Source organism: Symsagittifera roscoffensis, chromosome 3 (genome assembly GCF_963678635.1).
Source record: "Symsagittifera roscoffensis chromosome 3, txSymRosc1.1, whole genome shotgun sequence".
In the NCBI taxonomy this organism is placed as follows: Eukaryota; Metazoa; Xenacoelomorpha; order Acoela; family Convolutidae; genus Symsagittifera; species Symsagittifera roscoffensis.
The window spans coordinates 80,327,992-80,348,058 of NC_087064.1; the positions used below are offsets into that span (position 1 = coordinate 80,327,992).

General features: G+C 34.6%; 1 protein-coding gene across 3 annotated transcripts in view; it reads left to right on the forward strand.

Moving 5' to 3' along the window:
- The window catches only part of LOC134841257 (metal cation symporter ZIP14-like), a 379,452-nt gene extending 360,153 nt beyond the window's left edge, over positions 1 to 19,299 (forward strand). The window contains exons 2-13 of one of the 3 annotated variants that reach the window (XM_063857115.1): positions 791 to 901; positions 972 to 1,032; positions 3,825 to 4,020; positions 4,709 to 4,878; positions 7,113 to 7,238; positions 7,587 to 7,610; positions 12,104 to 12,278; positions 13,106 to 13,224; positions 13,323 to 13,386; positions 14,947 to 15,012; positions 15,528 to 15,796; positions 17,972 to 19,299. In XM_063857115.1, coding sequence (XP_063713185.1) covers positions 843 to 901; positions 972 to 1,032; positions 3,825 to 4,020; positions 4,709 to 4,878; positions 7,113 to 7,238; positions 7,587 to 7,610; positions 12,104 to 12,278; positions 13,106 to 13,224; positions 13,323 to 13,386; positions 14,947 to 15,012; positions 15,528 to 15,796; positions 17,972 to 18,271 — 1,629 coding nt within the window. In that variant the 5' untranslated portion in view covers positions 791 to 842 and the 3' untranslated portion in view covers positions 18,272 to 19,299. The remainder of the gene's footprint in view (positions 1 to 790; positions 902 to 971; positions 1,033 to 3,824; positions 4,021 to 4,708; positions 4,879 to 7,112; positions 7,239 to 7,586; positions 7,611 to 12,103; positions 12,279 to 13,105; positions 13,225 to 13,322; positions 13,387 to 14,946; positions 15,013 to 15,527; positions 15,797 to 17,971) is intronic. The other 2 variants (XM_063857116.1, XM_063857117.1) reach the window with 2 other exon arrangements.
- Positions 19,300 to 20,067: the final 768 nt, after the last annotated feature.

Sequence of the window (20,067 nt, forward strand, 5' to 3'; positions counted from 1 at the left end):
TCGAAGTCTGCACAAATTGCATTTTGGCCATTCTGGTCGAATGTCACATCTGCTATAGTTTTTATGATAGGAATGCCACTGCGGGACAATTCGAGCGGAATGATAGGGATTCTAGAGGTAACGCATGTTAAGTAGTAGTACGTAAAGCAAATCTAGAAATGCGAAAAAATTTCTTCACGATAAAAACACCTCTCGACTGGAACAATCTGCCACAGGAAACAGTGCAAAGCAAGGCCATCGACGAATTCAAGTGGAAACTGGACAAACATTGGAAAGCGATTGGAATTGACGTGTACGAATTCGAACGGAGATAGGAGAAAACATTTGAAATGACCACAAGAGGCACTGCTTAATGGGTCATAAAAAAACTTGACTTGACTTGACTATAGTAATGCCTTGACTATTCTGTATAGTCATCAAATTGTTTCTTATGTAATTTTTTTTTTCAATTTGACATATGCATCAAATGATTTGATTTGCTCAACATCAAGTTTAATGTCTATTATGATTGGCCAGTGCAAAAAAATGCTGAGATATTTTGCAGAGCTAGCGTGGTGTTCAGTTTTTTTATGATTGGCCAGTGCAAAAAGTGCTGAGATATTTTGCAGAGTTAGCGCGGTGTTCAATTTGTTTATTGAGAAACGAATTCTATGTAAAAGGTTATCGATGCAAATATTTGTTATTTCGTCGCAATTTTAAGTCGTTATTTGAGAATCTATTTTATGTGTTCAGTTTTTGTCAGTATTTGGTTTACTCCTGATTTTTCATATATCTCAGGTGATTTATTTTAAGATATCAATGAGGAATTGAGATTGACAGCTGGATCATCTATATTCGCATAAATGTCGTTTAAATACTTAACTGTACTTTTTTGGCTCTTGATAGCAGTTGAACTTCAGAAGTAAGATTTTTCAAATTTCGATTATGTAATAGGCTTGTTTTGTTCGGCCTGTTTATCTTTTGACGTTTAGATGCGACCAGGTGGCAAAAGAGATGTACACCGAGCTACTCAGTGAAACTGGGCTTGATTCTGTAAGTACCTCACAGTCAATAACTTTAATCCTTGGATGTAGTATTTCTATCCCTGGTAGATCACATTGGCTTTCGATATATTAACATTTACGTAGCACTGGTAATGTAACCCATTCTTATTTACGGAACCCTAAGGTACTTTATGATAGAGTGGTCTCTTGAAAATAACCAAGGTCCCTTGAGAATATGACCCCTAAAGCTCTAAAACTGATTAATAATTATGAGTTCACCAATCAGAGAGATGTCGATGTATATTTTCAAACAAATTTTATGTTTTGTTACTTTCTAAAACCTCCCCCTCGCCATTTTAAGGTTAAAAATAAAAAATGCGAATAGTGGGTTTTGATGACAATTAAGTCAACCTAACTATGGTTGTTAAACCGTGAAATAAAGTGAAGCGAGCAATAAGTTTCGAAAAATAATTGCACCATATTAATTCGGGGAATTTTGAGCAAATTTTGTTCTTTTTCTTTTTTGTCCAATCTTAACCCAAATTCAGAAAAAGCTTTCAAAGTTTTGTTCGTTGTGTCGTGTTAATTTAAATCAGCACTGTATTACAAACCGCTCTCAGTGAAACAAGACAAAACACAAGTAGATGCCAGAATCAAACAAGACGAGATAAAGAAAACGAACCAAAAAAAAACAAAAGCAAAAGATCCATGTTGGGTTCAGATTGGAAGCTGCACAAAAACGGTGCTGGTCGCTTTTCAAAGCCATATAGCCAAAAACAATGAAGAAAAATTTGGGTACGTGAGTACTATATTCTGACTTGAGCTAAGTTTTTGATAGGGTAACCTTTACATATAAAATTGTTTGCTAATGGAGCCCACCAGTAACCCATATGTATAAACTGAATGGCAGATTTGCGATCTGAAAGACAAATTTTCGCAGAATTTAATATTATCAAATCAGCGACAGCCAAAGTTAACAAAATGAGTGCCAAAGTTAACAAATGAAATCCTTATAGTCATTAGTATAACATCTCAGTCTATGCATCCACTATCAATACAAATCTCTGAGCGAAGACAAACTATTTCAACTCAGAAGGAAAACTGAAGAAATAATAAATTAGAAACAATTATTGTTGATTTGAAGTTCATCTTATTCTATGCGTCGAAAGTGATTCCACTTCGGGCACTCGCCGGCCTCCAATTTAAATGCTATTTTATCCGAAGTTTTGCCCCGTAGACAAAAACATTATCAGTTAAGCTCGCAATTGAGCCTTAAAGTTAAGATTTACTTGGGAATCGACAGATACTTTTTGATTTATTTAAAATCAATTTTTAAAGTGAACATAACATTTTTCTGATTCAGTGATTTATGCTTGAATGAATCCATAGCGATAAGAAATGAACTGGAAGACAAAAACAGAGATCAAGAAACCTTTTAAAAAGGAGGGCTTCGTAAAAATCAATTTTACAAAATCTAGCTTGCTAAACATAGTGTATTATTACGAACCTTCTTTTTTTCTAACCTTCATTAAAGGTGTCACTTATTTGTGTTCTCTGCTTTGTTTGTGGCTGCTGTTTGTGATGTAATAAGCGGCCGTGGCTGAGTGGTTAGTGCGTAGGACTCATAATCGCGAGGTCGCATATCAAATCGGAGACATAGCCGAATTTTTACTAATTCGAGGTATATTTCTTTTTTTTATTACATTTAATAGAGCTGGTTTTTGCCGTGTTCTCGCTAGTGTTTGCGAAGCGAAGCTTTGCCTCCGTGTAAATTTTTTTGACGAGATTTTAAAAAACGGTCGAAAACCATGAAAATAGAAACGTGAATATAAAGATGGCAAAATCAGAAAATAGCCTGGTGGGAAACTAAGCGGATAACTTGAAGCCGACGCCCATGCATAAGCGCATGCTATCACAAAAATGATCTTCTCCATTAGAAAATTTAACCTGGGGTTTCAGTGGAAAACTGGTAACATCAGCTGCAGGAATTCTAATACCGAAATGTATACATGACTTGTACCCAAATTCAACAAAATATAAAAATATTTTAAAAATGGTTTATAGAAATCAGTTCCAAATAATTTTGATGATGATTTTTTTAAAAACAGTAAAGAATTGAAACGAAATTAGATTTGGAACCTCGTCGGACCAAAATTGTAACATGATTGGGTTGGATAAAATAGTCTTCGGACTAGAACAATATCAACTACTCTAACCATCAAGTCATGATAAATATTGCACATAAAAATACGTATTGAACTATTCATGAATTTTGACTCACATTTGAATTTTTCCGTACAGCGTTGAAAATGAGACAAATAAAGGACGGAAATAAAGTTTTTATAAACAGCGATTTAAACATCGTATGAATACAACTTCTGTTATAATTCCTTAAAAGCTGTACTCTGTAGGTTTTTCTGATGTTGGTTTCAAATTGCTAAACAGTGTCAGTAGGAACCTGACAAGTTCATAAAATTAATCTTGGAGAACTAAGCCCACAGATTCGATTCGAACGCCAAAAAGCTGAATAATTCGTTTAAAAAGTTAACCCGAAAACTACCAAGAACAATTTTCAATTAAAAGCCGTGAAATGCTAGTATATATGTGCATGAAGAAGCATCAAAAAAGCAACTAGAAAAAAATCTGCAAAATAACTATCGGCAAAAGTTCGATCTTAATTTATACAATGGTTAGAAACCTGGAAACATTTTTAAGAGGGATGAAATGGATCGTTTTAAGGAAAACTTAAGAGACACAAGAGTTCTATTGTTATGATTACTGTTTTTATTTTTTCAAACGTTCTTTCAGAGCATTGTGCAGTTTTGATATTTAATATTTCAGTGTCGCTCTCTGGATGATCTGCTGTTATCACTCGTGAATAAATCAAACGATTTAAAGGAGAACTACACCAGTGTCGAGTCGGTGCCGAACAACCTGTTGATATCCGACGAGTATTTTTCTCAGGATGCAGTTGACAAAGCTCTGAAAATTTGTCTAGATGAAGAAATAGTGAGCAAAAACAGAGTTTCGTGGAAAAGTTAGTTTCATTTTTGTTTCAGTATTAATTGTTTATAGCCCTGTTTGTATTGAGATAGTTGTATATGCCTTGCAAATAAGTATTTCTTTTTATTTCAACGTTCCTGATTGTATTTTTCAAACAAGCTGCACTTCAATTTCAGCAATTCCAACATTAAAATGCAACCAATTACAGTTCAATTTACAACTGATAATTTCAACTTTAATAATGTTTTATGAATCAGAATGACTTCTCTTTCTAAGAACTTGCAGAGGTGAGTCTGTAGTGTAATTAATGACAAAATAATTGAAAATTTTCATGTCATTGTTGCCATTAAAATCGGTGTCCTTGAGTTATTTAATCGGTTAAATTACATTTTCATACTGAGCTCGAGCAATGTTGAATTTCCAATGCAGCTGAAGAAACAAATGGAAATGCGATTAAACTTGACTGCCAAGTACACATGTTGAAGTCAGGTAGTTGTAAATGAATGCAGTTTTGTTGAAATATTTTGTCAGACTTTGAAAGTTAATGTAAACAGGTAAAGTATGAATATTATCAATAATTTTGAGTATTTGAAGCAATTTTAAGTCTATTTGACAACTTTTAAGCCTCATTTTGAGCGCGCCAAATTTAGATGTTTTACAACTGGCTGCTATTTTTTTCTTAAAAAAATTTGTCTTCAATTAAGCGATTGTGGTGTTTTAAGCATGGCTGGTGGGAAGTGCGGTTGTGTTACTCATCAGTGTGATCTCGATGACTGGAGCTCTTCTGATTCCGTTTATGAATGCCAAAATGTATCATTACGTGCTTTCCTTTCTTGTCGCTCTCGCTGTCGGATCCTTGTCGGGCAGCAGCATATTCCACTTGATTCCTCAGGTTACTATCACTTGCATGAAATCAGGATGTGTTTTTGAAAATCTCTACTGACCTATGTAGGCTCTTTTCCACTCACCCTCCCCCATTTTTCTATTTTATATTTGTTTCACGTGTAATTATGTAATTACGATGTAAAGTATGAAGAACAAATCAGTTCTCAATTGTCAGTTTGTTTACCCTGCTAATTTGATCGCATTATTGCATAATGTTAATGTTAAAATTGTTTTTCAAAATTCAAAGGTAGGTTGAAGTGAAAAAGCCCCTATATAAATAGGTCAGATTAATGAAGACAATATTCGAGGCTAAGAATGGCCAGACTTATTTATATACGGGCTCTTTTCCACTATTCCTACCTTTGAATATTGAAAAACAACTTAAACATTGTCATAATGCAATCAAACTTAACATCGAAAAAAATGTGAAACTACAAAGAAACTTCTTACAGCACAAAAAAAATCCCTGATGCGTCAACTAAGTCGACAAAATTCTGCCGGCAAACGAAACAGACAATTCAATTTATACCAAATTTTTTTAACCGGCCAAGACTCGAAACCCAAACCATAGTGTGCAAAGGCAACCGGGTTACATCTAGGCTAAGTTGGAAGGAAACAGTAAATTGTTAAAATTCAATAATAAACCAAGTTTAATGTATTACAGATGTCTAAAAAAATGTTTTACGGGAAAAAGTCTAGTTCCCGATTACAAGACACTTGCTCTCTCAAGTAAGAATTACAAACACTCCAAATAAAACAATGTATAAAACTCTATTACATAATTATGAGTAACACAATTATGTTTTTCGAACTTCTTGCACTGTAACTTAATTATGTTTAAATACCCCTGAAAAATTAATAGAGTTTTATACATTGTTTTATTTGGAGTGTTTGTAATTCTTACTTGAGAGAGCAAGTGTCTTGTAATCGGGAACTAGACTTTTTCCCGTAAAACATTTTTTTAGACATCTGTAATACATTAAACTTGGTTTATTATTGAATTTTAACAATTTACTGTTTCCTTCCCACTTGGCCTAGATGTAACCCGGTTGCCTTTGCACACACTGGTTTGTTTCGAGTCTTGGCTGGTTAAAAAAAAATTTTGGTATAAATTGAATTGTCTGTTTCGGTAGCCGGCTCAAGTTTTGCCGACTTAGTTTCCGCATCACGGATTTTTCTTGTGCTTTAAGAAAGTTTCATTGTAGTTTCAGCTTTGTTTCCAATAAAAATCGAATTTTTTTTCGCGGTTGACTTTTGATTTTTTTCGAAGTTCGTTTCATTTCCTTTGTTAAATGGAAGGAAAAATCTACTATCGAATAGCGAAAATTTAAAGGTCACAAAAAAAGTGATCGACTTCTAGTTTCGAAATCCAGTTTTCACTCTTGTTAGTTTGCGAGCGTTGTGTATTAGAACGAACCTCCTTTTTTCCAACCTAGCTCGCAAATAATAAATTTAATTAAAAGAGTTCACTTATTTGGTGACACTTTTATTATAATCACGATCTGTAGCACTGGAAGTTTCATAGCATCTGTTCTCTGCTTTGTTTGTGGCAGTTTTCTGGTTTATAATGCGCTCGTGGCTGTGTGGTTAGTGCGTGAGACTCAGTATCTCTAGGTCGCAGATCGAGTCTGAGACGTAGCCAGATTTTCACTAATTCGAGGCTTATTTCTACTTTTGCTTAGCACACTATTAGATCTGATTTTTCGTCGTGTTCTCGCCTAGTGTTTGCGAAACGCAGCTTCACCTCTGGGCCTCAGATTGGATAATTGTATGAAAAAAGTGAGACAATCTTAAATTGTTCTCGAAGTTCAAAGAGCTTACAGTGCATATATTTTTTCTTTGAAATTTGATAAAAACAAGTCAGTTTTTTTTTCAGTTTACTTCCGTTCAGTGACTCTTTTCCAACTGTCTGTTGGCTATGTTCAAAGTGTTTTTTTTTTTCAAAAATCATAATGTTTTTTTCGGCTCAACTTGTATCTGCTCAAAAACTGTTAGCTGTTTCCGCTTCGAAAGTTTTTTCCTGTGTTTTTTTTAATATTCAAATGTCTTGCTTTGCACGTTTGCCTAGAATGAATTTTTGTTGAGACATACGAAGATTTGTAAACTAGTTTTTCAGTATTTTTGAATATTTTCACCATCATTTTTTCGACTTATGTTTTTTTTATGTTCGTGTTGTATCGCAAGTGATGCGAAGCTACGCTACGATTTGCTTGTTTGTATGAATATTTATCGGATTTTTAGGCGTTCAATTTGGTGTCACCGGGAGGAGATCATGACTACCTGAACAAGGGTGCAATGGTAGTAGCTGGAATATACCTCTTCTTCATGACGGAACGACTTCTCAAGACCCTCATGCACTGGAGAAAAGTAAGAGAACAGAAGACACAATTGTGGCTCATAGCTAATTTAAATCTGCAAAAAGAAAAGAAATTTGTCTCTTATCTTAACATTTTTTTCAAACTTTAAGGATGTATGTTTCAGAGACTATCGGAATTTCTATGAAATGCTGTTTAATAATTGGTTTAAGGTTTTCACAAGTGCTACCGCCTGATAGAGCATAGAGGGAACCAGTGTTAGGTGCCACTAGATAGGCAAAATCTGCCTGTATAGCGTCCCTGGTGTAGTGAAATTACTTTTTTGCGTAGTGAAAAAGACTTTCTATCACATTTATTTTCATATAAAACTATTAGTAAAATGTGCTTAAATCGTATCTAGATGCGGAACGAAAACGATAAAAAGGTATTAGTACCCTATATTAACTGAAACAATTCAACTGATGCCATTTCTTCATTTTGAAATTGCAAAGTGAAATTTGAATTCATATTTGATTCTCGCGACAAGAGTTCGCAGAGCACTGATACTATTGAAGTGAGTGTTTGTGTACGAATTAATCTAATTCAATATTCAATTCAAATAAACCAGTCTTAAAAACGTCCCATGGGGTTCGATTGATTTATATCATTCTCAAAAACTATCGCGATTCAAGCTCTTTTCACGAAAACAGCAGTTTTTTTGTGGTAAAGTTTGCATAATGTAGAACGACGGATTTCTTTAAATTATATAGCCGCCTCGTTTTATTACTCTTGGGTAGTTAATTGGTTCCACTGCTATTATCAAAAAAGTGCCAACCATAATATATTCTTGCCGTTCAAAGAGCTCAAACGAAACAGAATCATTAATTTTTTCAGTTATCCTGAAATCATAGACACTTTTTCTATTGTCTGTTGGCTATGGTCGTAGCGTGAAAATATGCCGTTCAATTTTTGTTAATATCTTTTCTTCCGCCTGTTGCAACTATCCCTTAGACAACTGATTTTCTATTTCTTCGAATTTTATGAGCAGAAGTATCGTGAATTCAGTTTTGGCGTCTATATTTGAGTTTAAAAGTTATCGACAGAGTACAAAATATGTTTGCTCGACTTCAATGATCGATGGTAAGATGGCTAATTCACTTTAGTTGACTTTTTTCATTTTCGCGCTTAGTTTGACGTTGGAATAGGCTATTATTTGAGCCGTTTTTAAGATTCGATGAACTTAGTGAAGATTCCTATAAAAGTCAAGATGAATTTTAGGAAAGTCTCAAAATTGTTGAGGCTCAAATTTGATTTTTAAAAAGAAAGAAAACTCAACTGTTGAACAGCGAAAGTGTAAAGGTCACGTAAAACGCGATCAGTTTCTTGTTTTGAGAGTGAATTTAATTTTTCAGATTTACCAGAGGAATACAAAAATTATCTATCAATACAGTTTCTCAAAGTGGGTTAGTTCTTGTCTGACAAAAACAGGTATCAACTGGTAAATTGTATTCTCAATCGTAAATTTTTTTAAAGAAAAAATGGTACCAACTTTGATTTTATTTTCTCAACTGCCCTCCCAAATCATAGATTTTGGGTTAACTGGATAGAACACGTTGTGGGAAGCTCGACTGCGTAAGCGGTGACGCTCTAAATTTTTTTCGCAAAAAGTTATGACTCTCGGAAAAGTCAAATTTTCGACAGTTGAACCTTTTTTTAAAACTTTTCTCGAAAACTACCCCAAATCTGAAACTGTGGTTTCAATGGGTAGAACGGGTTGTTTGAAGCTCCACTGCTTGAACAGTTAAGCCTAAATTTTTTACATAAAAAATTATGACCCTGGGAAAAACAAATTTTCCATTTTTTGACAGTTTTTTGAAACGTTTTAATGTTTCGAAAACACACTCCGTCCCAATTCTGAGGTTTTTGGTTCATTCAAAAGAAAGCGTTGCGAGAAACTCACCTGTATAATCGGCAAATAAATCATTTTAAAAACGCAAAGGCTTGGTATAAGCAAAATTTATTACAAAAAAGTTATTGCCCTCAGAAAAGGCAATCTTAAACAATTTGTGGGAAGTCTCGGTGCATAAGCGGTTACGCCTTGAAATTTGCATTTAAATTGTTGTTTTGGGGAAAATTCACTGTGATCTGAAAAAATTTTCCAATGCAAATAAATACTTTTTTGAATTGGAGAAGCAGCTTGAGGTTTTTGTTGAATTTTGATCAAAAATTATCAAACCAGAACATCCAGCTTTACCTGGGCCCCTTGTTTTATCAAAAAGTGCCATCCATAGATAATTCCTGTCAGTCAAAATGCGCTACGGAAACTGAATCATTTTTTTTCAGTCTCTCTGAATTCACTGCCACTTTTGCTACTGTCTGTTGACTAGGTTCGTTGCTGGAATTTCTTGTGCGTTGAGTATTGGTAATTTTTTTCTCTTATCTCTTAGAACTCGCCGTGTTGCAACTATCAATTATACAAATGATTTTCTATTTTTTTTTCGAATGGGCGAAAAAAATTAGATTTTTCATTCGAAGTCTTATGCATTCAGTTATAGCGCCATAGCGTCTATATAGGAGTTGAAAAGTTGTCGACAGAGTACCAAAAAATTGTTAGACTTTAGTCATTGCTGGTAAGATGGTCAAATGCATATTTTCATATTCATTTCAATTAATTTTTGTGTATTTTTTCCCTAAGTTGCCGTTCGATTAGGTTTTATTGAGCCCATTTTTCAGGGACGATGAACGTTTTAAATAGGTCATAATGATTTTAATGTTTTTTTTCAGGAGAAATCTTAAATTTTATTTAGTTCGAATTTCTTTTTTTTTTGATATTTCTAAGTACAATTCGTTTCCTTTGCTAAAAGGAAGGTAAACTCCACTATCGAACAGCAAAAATTGAAAGGTCTATTTGGGTTTAAAGTTTCAGATTTCCCAGTGGAATCAAAATATCGATTAATCAAGTTCTCTCATTGGATTAAGCAACAATGTATCAACCATCAATAGCATTCAAGTTTTAGCATTCAAATAGATTTAAAGCGATATTTTTATGACCCGATGAACGTAGTTCAGACTCTTATAAAGGTCGCGATAAGGCAAACTCCATTATCTAACAGCGAAAGTGTAAAGGTCAGGAAAAACGTGATCGATTTCTAGTTTCAAAAGTGGAATTTAATTATCAATTTTCTCAGCGAAATGAATTGAAATTTTACCCATTCATCCATTTTTTTCACATTAGGTTAATTTTATCAAAAAGGGGCAATCATATTTTGTTCCAGAAATTCAAAAAGCTTTAAGGACATGTATTTTTCTTTGAAATCCGAAAGTTGAGATTTCAAAAAAATCTATTTACTGTTTACATGCGTTCATTTATTTTTTCCAACTGTATGTTGGCCAGGTTTTTTCTTAAGTTCAAAAATTCAGTTTTTTTTTCTGTTTACTTTGTTCAGTGACTCCTTTAAAACTCTCTTCTTGCTATATTTTGTGTACAGAATCGTAGCGTAGTGTGTTAATACACGGCCACATTTTCCCCAATTTAAATAGCAAATTTTGGTGCAGCTTTTGATGGCAGTATTGTTTTTTCAAAAGTGGTGGAAAGAGCGATTGAAAGACCGGCTACTTTATTTCCCTGTGTGCCGCAAATTAGTCAATACGTAGACATTTGTCTTGATGCTTTTTCGAAATATCGATCTCGTTTTTTGTTTTGATTTGTTCAAGTCTTAAGTTGAATCAGCTGCTTTTCTGATCGTTTTTGAGCCAGGTCTTGATTTAAAATTCAGCCAGATATTGACTTCAAATTCATTCAACCACGATTATACAATGAGGGAAAGGGCTAACATACGAGCTGTTCAAAGTTTTCTGGAGAACCGCTGAATCATGGTTAAGATTTATAAGCTTTTTGGTTTATTTTCTGAGCTGGCTTAATGTTGCCTCAAACTTACGACGTGCCCCTAGAGAGGCTGTGACGTAACCACTTCGCCAATGCTCCCTTTTTTGAAAGTTCATGCATTCCGAGAGTTGTTTGTTTGTTTTTTAATGCTTTGTTGGTATCAAAGTTTTGCTGAATTTGTTTAGTTTTTTTTTTTCAAATTAAATTTATGTGCTGAATATGGTTTCAATTCTTCGTTGATGCTGAAAAGAATTATAACAGCCATCACCTGTATTCTGTCCCTAATTTTTTTGTTAAGTGTGTTCGTTTTGATAGCATTTTCATAGCACAACTCAAATTTTTATCAACAAAGACAAATGTTCAATGGGAGCTGAAGTTCATTTTTTTTCGTTTCAAAATCTGGATTCATTTGGCTGGTTTAGATGAAACGAAAATGAACTTTTTTCTTCTTTTTTTTGCCTGTGTGAGCAAAAGGTAATCTGCATAGCATAAAGTAATTGCCTTGCCTGTGTAATCTGCTCAAGATATTTCCGGTTTTTTGCTAGATTTGGAAAATTATTTCCTGAAAAATGTTCCTATTTTCTTTGACGATTTCAATAGTTTCTGTATTGGAAGTGACGCGAGGCTTCGCTTAGCCTCTGTTCCTGAAGCATCCGTGGTCGAGTGGGTTAGGCACATGTCTCTCAACACGAGGGTCATGCGTTGAATCCGGCTTCGGTCACGGCTGGAGGGGTCCCAGTGTCATCCGCCTCCTCAAGGTGGGACCGGCTGCGGCAAAATGGATGGCATCTCCCCCTCCCCCATGGTTGGCCCTGCACTGAGCAGGCCGGGGGCTAATAAAAAAAGCATCTGTTCGTAGCACCTGTCTAAAATGGCATTGTATACGATTTCACTTGTCGACGATATCATTTGCAGCGCTAGTCCGGTAGTTCTAGGTATCTAATAACTTACTATGATATTAGGATGTCTGTCTTCATTATATTTTCAAATTGTACTTCAAAATGCGCCGTAAAAGTTATTAATAAATAGATTTATAAGAGTTTTTTAACTAGAATCGCTTCAAGAATGAGCATCGGGATGAAAATGGGGAGCCGACTTCTCAGGGCTTGCCGCCAATCTGCTCAGTGCATGTGCGCAACTATCATTACGAGGACAATTGCTGCAAGGAGCCGACTGTCGTTCTGCGCCCGACTACTAGTCATAAAATGAGCGAAAGCGACACCTCTCGTGAGTTCATTCATTCCATGTACTTTCTTCTATTTACAAAAATAGTTTGACGCTGGACTTTGAAGAAAAATTTTGTAAAAATGGCTGCCTCGTTTAAACGTAAATGGGTTTAATTACTGCGAGATATTTTCTTTTCCTTCGGGAAAAACAACAATCAAAGATAATCTCGCAATGATTTGATATAACAGCATATCTGTTTGCTGTAGCTGATATGTTTCACTTGAAATCAACATGAATGCCTCACAGTATAGTTTAAAGTGCATTATTATTAAGAGTAATGAACGTAGTTAGTACTCTTATATAGGTCTTGCTGATTTTTTTTTTGTTTTTTTTTCAGGAAAAAGTCTTAAAATTTGTTCACGCTCAATTTTGATTTTTCGCGGTTTGACTTGTGATTTTTTTAAGGTTCAGTGCATTTCCATTTTTAAAAGGAAGTCAAACTCCACTATCGAACAGCAAAAGTGTAAAGGTCACGAAAAACGTGATCGACTTCTAATTTCGAAATTGGAAATTAATTATCAGATTTCCCAGTGAAACAAAAGTTTCACCTATTGATCCAGTTTTCTCAAATTGGGTTAATTTTAACATAAAAGTGTCCATCATAAAGTGTTCTACAAATTCAAAGAGCTTTAAGGACATCTATTTTTTTCGAAATTCAAACGTTGAAACTTTTTGAAAAATAAAGTTTTTTTTTCAGTTTTCTTGCGTTCATTACTCTTTTCCAACTGTCAGTTGGCTATGTTTATTATTATTGTCAGACTCCTCCAAGTGTCTTTGGCTTTTTTGTATATCTATGTATGTACGAGTGTGGTGGCGTGTAATTTCAGCCTGCTCTTCTGTAGACGTGGGAGTTGCAGCGGACCCTCATCTGACAGAGCACAATGGCACCGACTCCTATTCGCCCTCTGATCCCCTGAACGGAGGAAGCGACATACACAATAGAAAAGTATGCATTTCACTCATTTCACTTTCATTGTCAATTCAATGCTGATGCTTATGGTTGTTTGTTTTGTCAGTTAAGCATTTACGGTTGTTTTGTTTTAGAAAAACAAGAAAAACACAGGAGGATGCAAACATGGACACCAAGTAGACACCTCGAGGCCTATTGGCTAGTTGATTTATTGTTCATTGATTCTTCTAAAAATTAATAATCGCGTTTAAGTAAATCATTGAAAAATTCAAGTCTATGAATTAACCAATACATGCTCAAAGTGAATCATCTAGATATCTGTAAAATTTTATGAGACACTTGAGTATAAAAGGTTGCATTCAAGCGTTTGAGCTTTGAAGTTTTTTTTCAAGCTTCTAGTTTCTGAAATTAAATGAGAAGTTTCTCTTATTTTTGATTCTGGTGTTATATGAGTGCCGGGCATCAGGCCGACGGGACTTCCAGTCGAATCTTTAAATTAGGGACTTTGAGCCAAAAAAATTTCTCCAAATTACGAAATATTTTTGAGCCTTCAAGATCTTTAAGACTGTTTTAAAGAGTTTCGCAATTTCATGATCTTTCTTCTTTACCAGCTATCGGCTTTTTCATAAATTTTGAACCTCTAATTGATGTTTAGGAGCTAAAAATTATAATATTATTCGAGATTTTTTATTGTGTATAATAATTTCCATTCAAAATGCGGCTGACGTAACAAACGGATGCCATTTCCAAGTTGTGCATTGTCTGGAATAAAGCTTGTTATTGATTAAACTTGCTTAAATTTTGAAAACTAACATTGTTAAGATGAAAAATGAGCGTTTTGATGTACTTGTAAAGTTTAAATTTCGGCCCGAAGTCCCTTCGGCTTGCAGTTATGTCGGCCTGTTGTCCTAGACCCGTGTTGTATATACGGATTGTCAAATAGGAAGATAAGAAACTAGGTCGAGTGGTGTTATTTTTTCAGGAAAAAGATTTGCATGTTGCACACGCTCAATTGTTTTCGCGAATTGATTTTGATATATTTTTGATTCATTTGCAAAATAGAAGACAAATATCAATCTCCAATAACAGAAGTAAAAGTGGTCAGATTAGATTTACAAGCAGAATAAATAAAAACATGTATGCGTCCAGTTTTTTCAAATTAAACTTATTTAGGTTTCTGATAAGCAGGTGCGAAAATAATTTAAGCTATTTAATTTAGCGGTAACGAGTATATTTGAATGAAAACTTTCTTTTTCGCTAGTTTTATGCAGGAAATTGATGGTTTCGAAAATATCTATATCTGCAATTTTTTTTCATGGAAAGACCGTTAAATATTTTCTACCAGTTTTTTTATAGCGAAATACGCTATTCGGCCTTGGATCATTCGTATACGAGCGCTGATGCCAAAAATTCTGGAAAATAACATATTAAAAAAAAACGTTCTATTTTTCATTTACTCAGTGGCATCCAAATTAGTAGTTTGCTGATCAGCGGTTTAAATTAGCTCTATCAGAAGACTGATCTAAAGAGTGTCAATCATAAAAGGTTCTCTTTGATGGAAATTTTAACTGGTGTTTTTTCCCAATTCGAAATTGGAAAATGCTATAAAAATTAGTCGTTTTTCAAATTCCTGTAGTACATTCAGTTCAGTTCGTTCACCGGTCAGTTGGCAAAGCTGAAAAACTTAAAATGCGACCCTTCCTGTTAGTGATGCTGTTCATATATGCAGTTGAGTAACCTAAAGGTTTGATGTTTCAGCTACTGTAGCTTGGATGGTTATTTTTGGCGATGGAATTCACAACTTCATTGATGGCTTAGCAATTGGTTAGTTCTTTTGATCAAATCTTATCTTATTACAGATGGCATGTAAATCGGAAGTGATTAATTGCTGATTATTTTGATCAAGTCAATTGGGTTGAACGTTGATAAAATAAGGAACTTGCTGTTTCGGTGAAGCCATGCTACAAAACAAAGGATCTTAAAGAAAAATATTTCTATTGGGATCTTGCCAGGGGAGGATCTAGGATTTTCTCGAGGGGGATTTTCAAATTGACAAACTTTTGAAGAAAAAAACACTCAACATTGAAGAAAAAACACTGTGCTCTCCTAAACAAGTATACCTTGGTATACCTTTACAATAATTTGAGGTTGGGTCGGCCAAAAATGGATGCAATAAAATAATAGCAAAGTGGACCTTTAAGTTGGTGAGGGGATCGAATCCCTGACTGCTTCCTCTAAATCCACCCTTGGGTGTAGTTAGTTTTGCAGTGTCTTTTACACTTTAACAGATATAACGACCCGGCTGTCATGTGTTAGTAGTCTAAAGTGATTATGTTCAGGTGCTGCCTTCGTGACTAGCACCGTGGCAGGACTGAGTACCTCAGTGGCAGTGATATGTGAGGAACTGCCTCACGAACTAGGAGACTTCGCCATTCTGCTCAATGCAGGCATGACCTGGAAACAGGCTCTCTTCTACAACTTCCTCTCCGCCACCAGCTGCTTCGCCGGTCTGTTCGTCGGCATTCTGCTGGGAGAACTGGCAGAAGCTAGCGGCTGGATTTTCGGACTAGCTGGAGGAATGTTCCTCTACATATCTCTAGTCGATATGGTTAGTGTTATTGTTTTTAATTAGCTTCTCTTAAAAGTGAATGTTAATAAATCTAAGCTGATCTTGGCATGGAAAAAGAAATTCTTTTGGTTATCTAGCTCACTGACTCATTTCAGTCTGAATTATTTTTTGAAAAATTCATGTTTGTTCTCTATTCATCGTTTTCATTAGTTTTCATTTAACAAAATTTTGATTGCATTTGATTATTGAACAAATATTTTACCCAGATAAAACATCTCCAAGTTTCAAGGATATTCTGAAATTGCTTTTGATTGATTCGGTTCTATTTATACAATTTATTAAGGAGTTTTAATCCCTCTAAGAGCTTCATAAAACACACCTGTTCATTTAAGTGGTTGCAATAAGATTTAACTTAGTGTGATAATGAACTTAAAATATTCAGTTCACGATTTGGTTCGACGTTATCAGTCAAATCAATATAAAGGGATCTATATCATGTTTTTTGACATGCTATTGCTGCAATTCTTTTATTGCATTTTCAAAGACTCTTTAACTTTGTTTTCATGTCCACTCAGTTGAGCCATAATCTAATGGAAAAGACTGTCCGGGGCCGTTCAGCAGTACCGAAAGAAAACGATGCCCAAAAAAAATTTGTTCAAGACTGGAGAAAAAAATAAGTTGAACAGTGCCGAAATATATTTTTTTTCTTCAACTGTGCCGAAAGCTGAAAAAATAAGTTTGAAAGCTTGAATTATTGCTTATAATAGATAAAACAACGTTTTCGATATTTCCACCTTTAAGATTTCTTGATGCATACACTCGTTCAATGCTAATATTTGCTCCTTTTCTTTAATTTTTTTGGTTTCGGTGATAAGTCTGTTATGGAAGGTTCTCGATAGTTTTTGGATTTTTCTTTGGTTAAAATCGACATTTTTTTTAAATCTAAACATTTTTTCAGTTTTCACATTTGTTCCTGGTGAGAAATGAAGCTAGGCTATCATACATGTTCCAGACATTTTTAACGATAATGCACGTTGAGCCAGTTTTCTTTCGAAAGACTCAAAAATTTTCGAAATTTTTTTTTGAATTTTCTGAGTCTGCAACAATAAAAAATATACAATAATTAAAAATTGAACCAAAAAATGAGAACAAAACTTTTAAAAAAGCAGCAACAAGGTTTTAAAAATCATCTCGCAATGTATACGAATGTAAAATCCTAGAAATAGCAATTGGAGCCGACTTAGTATGAGACGAAAAACAACACAACAGACTAAAAGCTTTTAAAAAATGAGGCGATAATAGATCAGACGAAAAAATTCTGACATGTTTACTTATGTAATTTCGCATAAATTTGAAATAAAAATTTTATTTGCGGAGCTTTACATTATATTTCTGCCTCGTTTCGGTTCTGAGGTAGATCGGTTTCGGGTAGCTGGTTGATTGGCAACATTTCATTTCATGCGTAAATTAACCGTAATTATCGGAAAGTACAAGTCAACAAAGAATATCGAACTTATATAAACTTCAGTATGTAAAAGCAGAATTCAATGTCATAAAATACGCAAAATGAAAACATAAATATATCAATTTTAAAAGAGCGACTGAGCAACTTGTGAACTGTGTGTCGATCTTTTATTTTTTTAAAAAATTTTTCACACACTGTTTCGTTCACCGGCAAATTCATTAGTTACGACCTTGGTTTTTCTCGCTATAAGTTCTAGCAAGAACGCATTACTTGAGATACAGATGAAAAAAATCTAAAAACGTTAAGATCTCAAGTTTTTGATTTTTCAGTCGTAAAAAGTTCCAAAAAAAAGAGTCCGGCTGTCGGCGAATTCTTTTTTTAAGCTTATTTTCTCATGAAATATTTTCAAATATGAAGCTGCTTTTGCTATTGTTTGCTTGTGTTCGAGAAGAAAGCGTCACCTGTGTAAAGAGCCTACTACGGTGCACTTTATCAGATCAGGCTGAATTAATACAACCCAAGTTGCTAATGAAAATGAAAATGGAGCGCTTTGGATTTCCTTACGGCAGAATTTAATGATTTGTTTAAGGACCATTTATTCTTCTCCAATATGCTCGACCCTGGAACTGAAAAATGTAGTTAAGATTTCAACAGATGAAGCAATCAATAGATCAAATTTCTCAATCGTCTCTATTCGATGTAAGAGCTATAAAGTGGGAAAAGTAAGATAGACTGATTCGGTTGTTTAGATGCCAGAGATGTCGGATGCAGCCAGGGAAGACCCCTCAAACCAGCAGGAGAACTCCCATGCGCAGTTCCAGAAACTTAGGAGCAGTAGTAGTCACGGCCATGCAGACACTTCAGAAGTGGACTTCAAACTGAAAGACAATCATTCGCGTGAACATGTGCCAAAGAGTTCACGCGGAGAGGAAGACGAAGGAGCTCCGAGTGTGAAGATGTTGATGTTGCAGAGCGGCGGAATGGTTCTAGGATGGGTGCTGATGTTCGTGTTTGCCAAGTACGGCGAAGTGTTCACGAGGCTGTTCTAGCCGAAATCCCACGATGAACACAAAGATGACAAACAGTCTAATAAACAGACCTGAGCCAAGAACAGAGAGACGATCAATGAAATGAAATGAAATGAAGTTAAATTAAGATGTGAGTCTTTTTGAACTACTAAATAAACTCGATCTATCGCTTATTATATTGTTGTTTCAAAAGCTATAAAAACTAAAAAAAAAACAGTATGTATGATAAAAAAAGTAACCTTTTTCCTTCTGAAGTGTGAGTGTGCTTCTGATATTTGTTAAAATCAAAGTATAAATTTGTATAAACTCTTTGATCGTTCCTTGATTTGGGCCTAGATATAAGACTAAGTACAGTCAGAGTAATGAGTAGCGCATTATTGCACGAGGGTTTTTTATCCACCGCTTCCAAAGCGATAATTGCGAAAATGAATGGCTTCCATTCTCCATTTTTGCTCCAAAGATTTGATTGTGCCAATTTTTGTTTTCCTTTTTCTGGAGTTTTTCTTGAATGCGTGCTCAAAGCTGAGACTGCTTATAATCGATGCTATCAGTTGTTTGTAAATCTAGTGATTTATTGCTTTTGTTTTTGTGTCCACCTTGTAAACTTTTTACATCAACCTATACAGCAACGACTTAAAATCAACTAACGCATTGGACAACGGTGCACTGTTTTGGGGAGATCAGAGTTATATTTCTGAACCGCATTCTGAATCTGGCACAATATTTTAAATATTTAACATCTACAACTTAACTAATGAATACTTTTTTTCGGCTGTTTTGGCATTTGATTACAAACCATATCCAGCGCCGTTGTCCTAAAAGCTGCAACAGAATGAAATGCAATTAAGCTAAATGAATTATTAATCGGAGTTTAATTCATCAATACTTTGAAGGCTCAAATCTGTGCAGAAATAAATTGTAAACATCCGTGATGCAAATATTAATTGTTGTGAATGCGGAATATTTTTTTGCACATAATATTTTTTATTTGTTCAATCTGGGCTTGTAACCGGTAATGTTTTTACTCAAATTGGGTACAAATTTTAGGAGGCCCCACCCTGAGGAATTGGTCTCCTTCTTATAGTACTATTTTTCGTAGAGGCGACACAGAGCGAAAAAATCAAGTATAAAAACAAGCCGCTTACAAACGGTTAGAAGCTAGTTTCTTGAAATTGCGCTTTAAATTGTATTATTAAAAAGACATTGCAAAATAATTTCACCATCGCAGAAAGACGCAAAAAAGAACAAATAAAGCAACAAAATGCGGGAAAAAATCTGAATAAAAATTCTAAAAAAAAAATAAGACATGAAATAATTGTGGAAGGCGAAGAAAGCTTAATCCCAGCTACAGTTACGGGAAATAGAAGTTAAACTTTTTCTTTGCAACTTTACAATATAGAGAGTTCAAACTTTGACAAATCGTAGATGAAACTATTTGGAAGGACTTAACCGGGCCAAAGTTAAAGAATCGTAAAATAAGCCATATTTCGAGGAAGATTCAATTCTTTCAATTCTATATTCTGTCGTTTTTTCAAGATAGAGTAAGTGAAGCTCATTATCTTCCGAGAGAGCTGATTTTAGCCCATAAATTCAAATTCCTTATTTTGTTTGCAAGGTTATTTCCACAGCAAGATCATCTATAAATTTAGTTATGACTCACAGGCTAGTTTATGCCTTCAAAACGGTTTTCGACACTTCGACAAAGTCCTTCCAAATAGTTTAATCTAGTTTTTGTCAAAATTTAAACCCTATATCTTAAGTAGTTGGCGAAGAAACGACCAAAATGTCAAAATAATTCGTTCATTTTCTGGTTCCAA